The sequence below is a fragment of the Empidonax traillii genome, unplaced genomic scaffold (assembly GCF_003031625.1).
Source record: "Empidonax traillii isolate 1590-97213 ecotype Southwest subspecies unplaced genomic scaffold, ASM303162v1 scaffold55:size2822071, whole genome shotgun sequence".
In the NCBI taxonomy this organism is placed as follows: Eukaryota; Metazoa; Chordata; class Aves; order Passeriformes; family Tyrannidae; genus Empidonax; species Empidonax traillii.
Window position 1 is genome coordinate 2,196,971 of NW_020955248.1, and position 10,180 is coordinate 2,207,150.

General features: G+C 42.1%; 1 protein-coding gene across 1 annotated transcript; it reads right to left on the minus strand.

Moving 5' to 3' along the window:
• Positions 1–838: 838 nt before the first annotated feature.
• RASD2 (RASD family member 2) lies at positions 839–9,203 on the minus strand. The gene is made up of 3 exons (XM_027879559.1): positions 8,404–9,203; positions 4,626–4,905; positions 839–3,155 (listed from the first exon to the last, which is right to left on the minus strand). Exons 2-3 carry the CDS (start codon positions 4,894–4,896, stop codon positions 2,626–2,628), a joined length of 801 nt encoding a protein of 266 aa, XP_027735360.1. The 5' UTR covers positions 4,897–4,905; positions 8,404–9,203; the 3' UTR covers positions 839–2,625.
• Positions 9,204–10,180: the final 977 nt, after the last annotated feature.

The window sequence follows — 10,180 nt, forward strand, 5'->3', positions numbered from 1 at the left end:
ACTGCAACATTGATTCTCTAGACTGGGTGTCTTTGTATCCGTGGTGGAAAGGGCAGGAATGGGAGGACATGGAAGGGTGAGGAAAGCTGGTGTCTTTGGGGAGATGGAAGGACATAGGCAAAATAATTTTAAGGTCAATGTTTTAAGACAAAGACAGAGACTCTTTTGAAATTCAGCTTTATCCAGGGAGAGCAGGTACAGGCTCAGTGAGGAAGCACATGGTCTATAGTGCAAGGAGTTCTCATTTAGCTTCCCAAAGCCTCTTAACACACCCATTGTCCACATATGTGCCCTTCTTACTCCATCTTCAAAACCCTTCCATGTCCTTGTGGCACATGAGCTCCTGAGTCATGCATTTGGGTGGAAAGTTTGTAAGAAAGTGGGCATGTGCTCTGGGGGACCAGGACTCAAACAGCTGGGAGTTGCAAATGGTTGAGGGAGAGACTGCTGAGATAAACAGTGTTGTGTCTGCAGAGGCCACATTAAATCACACCAGGGATCAGCATATCAGCTCTGTGCATGAAGAACAGAGTTGTTGTTTTCTTGTGTTGGAGGCAGCATGGGGAAGAGTAACTCTCTGCCTCTGCAGATATCTGTATATATAAGTTAATGTTCAGATAGATAGACAGATAGATAAATATGGATATAGTTCTGTTCCAAACAGACAAATGTGTAGCCCCTCATGTCTGGAGGACTTTAAAGGTTCTTCCAGAACTTACTGAAGATCTCATCAGGACTTGTAACCCAGAACTCGCTTGCCTAGATGCACGAGCACAACATAAAAATAGGACCTTCCTCCTTATTCTTGGAGAAAGTATAAAAGACCAGGACACAGGTAATAAATAAACCAGGTTTAATCATAAACCATTTACATATTTATATAGAGAGAGGGAGGCATGATCAGACAAGTGCTGCCTTGGCAACAGGAATAAAACAACAGTGTATTTTACCAGTCAATATACAGTACCAATGAAGGGTGGAACTGATAAATGAATATGGGATTTTGAGTCCCAGAGGCTAATTTTTACAGACAATCATCATTCTTGGTTTCCTGTCAAATTACAGCACGAACTAGCTTACAGCTCTGCTCAAGACACAGCAAGGCAGACACAGCCAAGAACAGAAACTGAGAGTGAGAAAGGGAGAATATATATGAAGGTCATTCTGAGGTATATATAACATATATATTCTACTGTTGTGTACAGTCTTGGGGCCATGCTTTGCTCACAGATATGTGTGCACACATCTCATTTCAGTCAGCGAGAGTGGCAGGATCATATTTGAGAGAATATATTGGGCTTTGAGGGCATACAGGAGCTCATCAAACAACCGAGCCAAAAGCAGAACAGGGAGAGAGCTGAAGACAAGGAAGCCTGTACTGAGCTGAGAAAAAAAAGAAGTGAATGGACAGCCCCAGATTTATCTGACCAGTTCTGTTCAGCCCTGTTTGGACAGCAGCACAAAGCTTCTGTTCTTCTGTTCTGAAGAACTTCTGCAATGCAAAGGTTTCCACCCAGGCAACCTTTATCAGACAGTGGGGGAGTCCATGAACAAAATGACTAGAGGCATGTTAACAGAAGAAATACAATGGAGCTGGCCCTATAATCATTCAGTTCCTAATTTTGAAGAACAACCCAATCCTGCCTCTTCAGTGGTCTAAGTCTACATATTAATCTGGCCACTCTGAGCTGACAGAGGCAGAGGAAGGAATCATTTCTCTGGTGACCATCAAGGCAGAGGGTGGCATTTGTACTATGGTACTCAGAGTTGGTGTGGCTGCTTTGAAAAACAATATCACACCAGGCTTGCAAAGCAGTCAAAGGCATTGGTTTTTGCAGAACAATTTCACTTTGACTTGGTGTACATATTAGAAAATTTTACAGATGAAAACCACCTTTCAGCAGTAGAAAGCAGACACTGTTTAATGCCAAACACGCCATCTGATTTTGCTAAAAATCCACCCCCCCGACAATAAAAAAAAAACAAATCCCAAATAAAATCTATAGTACAAACCAACATTCATGTCGATGTCAAATGGTAACTGTTCCCACAAACATAAAATCAAGTTCTACTTAATGCAGGTGCCCTCAGAAGTGAGTGCAAGTCCACTCCCAGTCTGTGAATCCTCAGTTAGGACTGCTGTCCTTTGAAATGCAAGTCTCACTTTTTAAAAGGAGAGCTCCCCACATGCATGCACACATACACACAGGCACACAGAGGTTGACACACACACCCGTAACTTCCTCTCTCTTAGCAAGAGCTGCATGCTCGGTAAGTGTTAATGCCTTCTGTGCATTTTTGACCTATTTTCTTTGTAAGGATAAGGTTGAAAAGTTTTCACTTCTCAGGCCTGTATTCTTTAAACAAAAATGGGAATGAAGAGGAACTACATTACAAAGACAAAAAAATGCACTCGTATCTCAGGCGTATGCTTTTCTCCCAGTCATTTTCAAGGACGATGTTATTTACATTTGTGACTCAGCAGAGTCCACAGGAAGAGTTATCCTTTCTCCACGTTGGGTTTTCTTGATAAACTCCATGACCCTGTTCTGTGTTCCCATGGACCATTTTTTCTTTAAGGCACTGCATGTGGATGTTGACTTCAGACAGAAGTGCAAACCTCCTTCACTGGATCGTGCATTTCTCCCTCTCCCGGGACTGACCTTCCCGGAGAACTTTCGATTTGATATACTTCAGGTCACTGTTGACGCTTGGCCGTCGAGCAAAAGGAGAGATCATGCCATAGGCACCCATGTCCTTGAATCGGCGCATCCGGAAGGATTTCTGTTGGAAAGTGTCACCATACTGGATGGAGATCTTCCTGTGGAGAGAAGGGCTCATCTCATGAGGTAGTTTGGCCATGCTGAAGAGAACATAGAACATCTCATCCACGTTGGTGTTCTTCTTGGCTGACACTTCAAAGTAAGCACAGTTTTCATCACTGGAGACAAGATTCTCACCTTCATCGGTGCGTACCTTGCGGAAGACTTCACTGTGGTCATTTTTGTTTCCACAGATCACCATGGGGAGGTCAGCTGATTCCTTGGTCTTGTTCTTCAGGCAGGATTTGACCTCAAGGATCTGTTTCTGGAGCCGCTTGACCTCATCAAAGGATTCTCTGTTGTCCAGGCTAAATACCAGGATGAAAACATCCCCTACAATTTAAAAAAAGATAATGTAGAGGTTTGTTGGTTGCAGCCAGCGTCAGAAGAACAAATTTTTAAAAAGAAATAGGTTTATTTGCCATCTCTTCCCCATGTTTTTCAGTTGGTCCTTTGGCATCTATTCGCTCAGCTGTACTTTAGTTCTTCTAATTCAACTCACCACACCTTTCTATAGTGCTACGGAAAAGACTTTTGGCTATGATGTTCCTTCAGTTATATCTGATCGTGTTCCTAGTTTGCACTGGGCTTGTAAGTTATTGTGCATTCTGCTCTCTTTTGTAAACATGGTTCTGTCTCAGCTCTGCTGCATTGCTCTTCCTTTCTCTTCCTTTCATTTGTATCTCGGTGTAAAACACAGCCTGTTCTGACACCAGAAGGAGTGGAGAGTCACTCAGCCTTGGCCTTTTGATTAGGCAATATGCAGAGCAACACCTGAACTAAAGATTTACAGCCAGTCAGTCCTGAACACCTAAGTCAGTAATGAGAGGTTTCTCAGTGTGCAGTGCTCCGCTGTCATTGCATTTGCTCAAGAGAAACAGACCATGGAAAAAAAGAAATACATAAATGACACAGACCCCCTGGCATTTCCTTTTGACATTTCCTGACTTACAATTCCTTATGCAAGTAGAAAATAAGGCAAATCATTGCCTGTTGAATGACATTCATGTGGAACATGCTAAGAGAGCTTTGAGGGACAAAAGCTCACATTTGCAACCCAGAAACTGGTCCTAGGTCCTCACTGAATGCAGATTCTTGCTTGGCCAGATATGAATGTCACGTTTCACTGGCCAGCTATAAGGGTAGACAGCGAATCCAGAAAGTAGTTTTGCTGTGAGCTGTGGCTGAAGATATCTCTACTGTCACTTTTAAAATTAAAAAAGTTAATTTTAGCTCACAACAGGAACTGTTTGACAGTGAGAACCTACAAAATGAGCCCCCCATTTTCCTTCACTCTCCACCCCCTTTAACACATTTGATAAAGCACAGAATAAGAGGAATAAATTCTAGGAATAAAAAATTCTTCCAGATTTTTTTGGGTAGAATTCCCTTCTTGTGCACTTTACATTTGTTTTTCACTGCATGTGTCTTATAATGTCATGTTTATTTTACCCTCTGCTGCTCTTAATGGCCTCAAGATTTCATTCAGGCATTTCTTTGTGACTGCAATTAAAAATACAGAGCAAGAGGGGAAGGTAGAAGGAAAACTAGAGGGAAATTTCAATTTCAGACCTTCACCTAGTAGACTTCCCCTCTCTGGCTAATGCATTCCCTATAGTACTGGAGCATCCCAGACAGGAAATATCTCTCTCTGTAAGTGTATCTTGCAACAACATCAGGCAGTCCCTTTAGCTTCCTCCCAAGAAAAAATCATCTCCATGCTACACTTTTCAAGCTAATGTCTATCCTTATGATCTTTCGCCCACTATTCCCCATCTACTAACTTCTCCCCAGCTGTCTCACCTGTCAGGATGGAAAGCCTCCTCATAGCAGGGAAAGGGTGATTCCCAGAGGTGTCCAGGATGTCCAGTTGATACATGTCTCCCCGGATGTTGTAGACCTTGCGATGAAAATCCTCGATGGTAGGAGTGTACTGATCCTCAAACCGGCCATTGAGAAACCGTGAGACGATGGAGCTTTTCCCCACCCTGGAGGCTCCCAGCACTACCATCCGGTACGAGTTCTTGGCTGGCACATTCAGGTTGCAGTTTCCACCAGACATGGTCTTCATCATTGCTTAATCCTGAGAGAGGAAAGAGCAGAGTTGGAGGAAAGATCAGAAACTGAATGGAAGAGAAAACAGGAGGCAGCTTCTTACCACAAGCTTGTAAAAGAGCGCTCTGGAGCATAGTCCTGGTTAGTAGATGAATAGTTCATACAGAAGTCTTTTTACTGGAAATGCTTAAACTTTCTCAGTCTGATTTCCAGGGAATATTTGGGTTTGGGTTTTTTGTTTGTTTGGTTTTGTTGGTGGCAGTGGTATTTTTTTTTCTTTTATTTTAAAATAATATAAAAATGAAGGCATTTACACTGAAAAATAACATGCTTTTGAATTGCAATTTGCTGTTTCATCTCAACATTAAAGACTAAATTTATCAGCTGTGCTTCAACTTAGACACCAGGTTCCTTCCCACCATCTACATCACTTATACATAACTAGATTTTTCTGTAGAGCTTGGTTCTCATTTAGATACATAAACACAAAGGTCAGATTCCCCAATATATTCCATTCACTGCAGCTGCCATTGGAACCTAGATCGCTTAATTTTGTTGCCTAAATAGGAGTTGTGCATACTACTTGTTTTCTGAGATCAACCAAAAGTCAGACACAAACAAAAATCATGCTTAACATCTGTGGCAGCTAGACATCTCAGTAACTTTAAATAGCTGGTCCCATGCAACCTTCATTGCTGATGCAGGGAGCGTGAACCACAAAATAGCACTGGCTGGTGATAAATTCAAACATCTGTGCCTTCAGTGACCTTTTAGAAACCAGATTGTAATCTTGCTCTTTGGACTGGCAGTGTGGGAATTCCCTATCAGCAAAATATCAGCATTGCAGCAGGATGGCTGGCTATGGGTAGAACTGCAGAAATGTAGATTTCGTCGGAGCTTCAGTCTTTGTATGTACACAGCTCTTGTGGGTGTCAGGGTCTTTGTGCGTGCTAAGTACAAGTAGGAGAAAAGATGAAGGACAGCCATCTTAAATAGTTATTAGGCAATACCTCCAAGCCCTGACATCTAAAATGTCCAAGACCTTGGAGATTGCATTTTGACATAGCACTCCGATGCAGGAAACTTTGACAGGAAAGAAAAAGTGATGCTCAGACATTTTTCATGTACCAGTTCAAATGAATTGCGTGCAGAAAGGAAAAATACAACCCCTGTGTGGGGAAAGCTGACTGTTAGAGCAAAGATGGCACATTTTGGAAAGAGTTTATTTTGGTTACTAGGATTTTATTAAAGAATAATCAAGTTCCTACTGTGCCGTTTATTTAACTTTGGTGTTGTTTATTTAATATTGCAATGCAAGTACTTTATGTACACTGAAATATCATTTCTGGGTCCAGATCTGGATTCCTGTCTTTGCCCTGAGTCAATTTTTTCTCCCAGGCTTTTATGTGGCTGACAATTATCTCAGTCAAGAGCTTAAAATATTTTACTTTGTTTAGCGTGTGCTAAGCACCAGAGCAGCAGTGAAGATACAGTCACCGCTAAATAAAGAAGTCTCTGGAACTGTGATCCAGCATGATTTCAAGTGTTGTGCTACAGCCCAAGGAAACAGCAAAACAGAACTATTTATTATTATTACTATGACTTGCTGCATGACAACAGCAGCCTTACCTAAAGGACAAAAGAAAGTGCAATGCTCTCCTCAGAGTGGCTTAGACTCTGAATTATATTCAGCAGGCAGGACAGCATCATATTAGAGGCAGATAGTAATGCCAGAACATAACTTTGAACAGACACACACATGCAGAGTTATGGTACTGTTGGGATTGCTGTGGTGGGAATGACAGCAAGAAGCACATCTGGTATTTGAAGTGGACTCCGTGTTCTAGTTACAACAGGACCTATCCGGTATTTGAACCGGCCTCTAGGTTCTAGTCACAACAGGACCTGTCTCCAATAGTGCAGAAACACCATATTCAGTCTCTGAACACTGACATGTACGCTGTCTCTGCCCTTTCCTACGTGGCCAGTCCAATACAGTCTTCCATCCATGAACAGACTTAATGCTTCCTTTCTCCCTCTCAGGCTTATTTGGCAGAGAAAAAGAGAGAGATAGATTAATGAGAAAAACTACAGACTTCTTTACAGCCCAGCATCAGTATCTAGAAGTGAGTTAGCTCTTCAGACTGAGACGGACAGGTGTAGATGCACTGAGGGTGAGTGGACTGTGTTGGTTTACACCTGCTAGAGATCAACTCGGTGCAAAAGCATCAGGGATTGAGCATAGTTATGCATTTTAAGCAAATGCCTTATATGTCCTGTACAGAATATGTGTGCTGAGGGACCTGATCACTTTATGCTGTCCTTTCTGCACCTGTCAAGGCATTCAGTCAAGACAACTCCTGTGCTTTCTTAACTGTTTTTCATTTCACTTGAAGTCAAAAGAGGCTTTCTAGCACTTTGATTCATGGAGTTGCTACTCATCACCTCTCTTGCAAATCTGACTCCAGAGCATCCTGCTGAACTGGGATATTATATCTGTGTTTTGTGCCTGCTCTTCTTATCCCCCCACTCCAGTTTTTCTCCAGTTCAACACAGTCTACCTTCTTTCCTTTTCAGAAAAGGAATGAAACTTTAGCCTTCACACCCAGAGGTGGCAGGGGGAGCATGGGCACACACTCATACACTGAAAAAGATTAAAGAGGGAAGAAAGGAAACAGAGAGAGACCACATGTTCATGTGCTAAGTAAAGCAAAATCAATCAGAAGAGAATGAGGAGACAAATAAGCTCCAGCTGGCTTTAATCTACATCTTTTCCTTCCAGTTTATTAAATTCTTAAGCATAGATTAATTCCCAGTGATACCTTCTGCTTTAGATACTGGCTTGATGCTAGAAACTTTACATTAGTATTTTATATTGGTACAGTGCAGGGTTTTCAAAATGTCATAGAAATATAGGCAATTAATGTTATCTCCTCTTAATGAAGTGAAAGGCTCCTATGCCCAGAGAGAGCTGAAACAGCATACCAAAATCAACATTTAACCCCATTTATCTTAACTCCTTATGTCATCTTCTACCTGCTAACCACCACTGCTCTTTTCATAGGCAGGTATCGGGTGAATGACAACAAACCTGCTTTTGAATGCTCTGGAGAGTGCTTGGCTGAATTCCAGTGAGGTACTGGCAAATCTGATCCCGAGTACTCAGAGAGAAATATCTAAGGAAGATATTCTTAATTCAACCTACCTGGAGTTACTGCACCTTAGTTTTCCATCCTCCCATCAGGGTTTATGGTCCCTACCACTCCCAATCCATGAACAGACTTCTGAACTACCTCTCTTGCACTCCTCCGTCTCCAGCTACTGCTTCTATCTCTGTTTGCCACTCCAGAGTAAATCACTGCACCCAGCTAAAAAGGACACAGGCAGACACAAACTGTATCATTCATAACAGACCTGTCATTTGTGAATCACTGTTAGTGTCCCTGTAATTTTCATGCACACCAAAATCACTCCTGTGTGATGTTTGTTTCCTACTTTCATCCCAAACTCCATGCTGATTTCTTACCTCTCTTTCCTTGGAGGAGCAGTCCTAGATCTCGGTGCAGTCTGATGAAGCTGATACTTTTAATCAGGGGTGGCTGCTGCTGTAACAGGCTGTTGTTCTGTGGATCCCACGTTGCTTGTTCTGGGCTCAGTTCTTCTCCAGTATTTCCCACGAACTTAGCAGGATCGGGAAGGACCGCAGGGCTCCAGAGGGCGTTATCCCAAGAATGGTAATTACTGCATCAGGCAATCGACATGGGCTAAAGAAGAGTCTCAGAACCACTGACAGCTTTTCCCTTTGATGAGATGAGCTTTTTCCTTCACAGCCTCAGTTAGAGAAAAGGAAAAGCAGAGTTGCTCCCACCCCCACTATCTCTTCTTACAAGTTGTGTAGGCTCTGCTGGGGGAAAAGAATTTCAGGAGCAACACCTATTTGTGCAGGGTAGTGGGTGCATCTGGCTGGCCACCCTGCCTGTATGCTGCTTCAGACCCTATGGAGAAAGATCAGTGCAGGCATGGAAGCTGTCTACGCTTCCTCAGGTCTTGCCTGGTACATCCCTCTCTGAAAGCTTCTTTTCTGCTGGGCTGAGATTTGCTTTAAAATATTCTCCTTCTAGGACAGAAGGGATTTTTCTTTATATTTGCCAATTAAGTCTTTCTTCTTCCCTCGCTGCCTTTCTCCCTCTCGCTCTCACAACTACTGGCAAATTGCAGATTTTCCTTCTGTAGGACTCACAGATAATTGGCTCAACTCCTCCCTTGAAGTCAGTGTCAGACACAGGGGAAGGAGGGGTGCTGAGGGGGTGGGATTTTGTGCCTATTGGAAAAATCTTTTCTCCTCTAAACAGAAAGTTCATATGCGTTGCAGAATGCACATTCCCTGTCTTTCCACCAGAGACCTGTATGTATGCATGCATGTGTGGGGAATGAGTTAGCGTGTGTGTATCAGAGACATAGAGAATTCATTTACTTTGCAAGCTGTAAATTCATAAGCTGTTTCTAAAGGCTCTATACTTCCGTGCTGATCTTTTCTGCTAGACAGCAGCAGACTGACTCATTCTCCAAGCAGAGGCTTTCTGTCCATGATTTCTGTAATACTTTTGCTGTACGGAATACTTTCTCCTGTTTCCTCAATCTCAAAGACAGTTACGTTAGAATGGCTAGTTGGTTTGATTAAGAAAAAAGAATAATGTGTCACTGCTATTCTCACGTTAATATTTAAATAAATGGAAAACTAAACTACAGATGGGTAATAGAAATGTTAAAAAAAGGTCAAATAAAGTGAAAGTGTGGGGAACTGAAACTCAGAAAACAGAGAGAAACAAACTAAAACTAGGGTGAATCCAAGAAGTTTGTTAAATCCCAAGTGAAAAACTGTTTGCAATAAATTTAATTGATAATTGCCTTGAATTTTTTCTCCTTTTTGAGCTGAAGTAATAGTTTAGATCTACAAGTTTATTTTAGAAGATGTGAGAAAGATTGATTTTGAAAGATTTGAAATGAACTATTTCAGCATTTCCCACTTAAAACTCCTGATCAGGGGGCAGAGTGGGAGGAAGAAGAAAAACACTCTGAGATTTTCAAGGTGTTTTGACAATAAGAAAATGGAAGGGAAGCACGGTCTTCCAAATGCAAATATAGTTTCAGGTGTCCTGCAATGCTCCTTCTTTTCTGAGCAAATTTGCTCTTTGTTGCACACAAAGATTCTTCAAACTACCATGTAACGTTTTATCTCCAGATGTCCCCCCTTCCCTCATCGCCCCTGTTCCCCGCACAACAATTCCTGTAGCTTCGGAGGA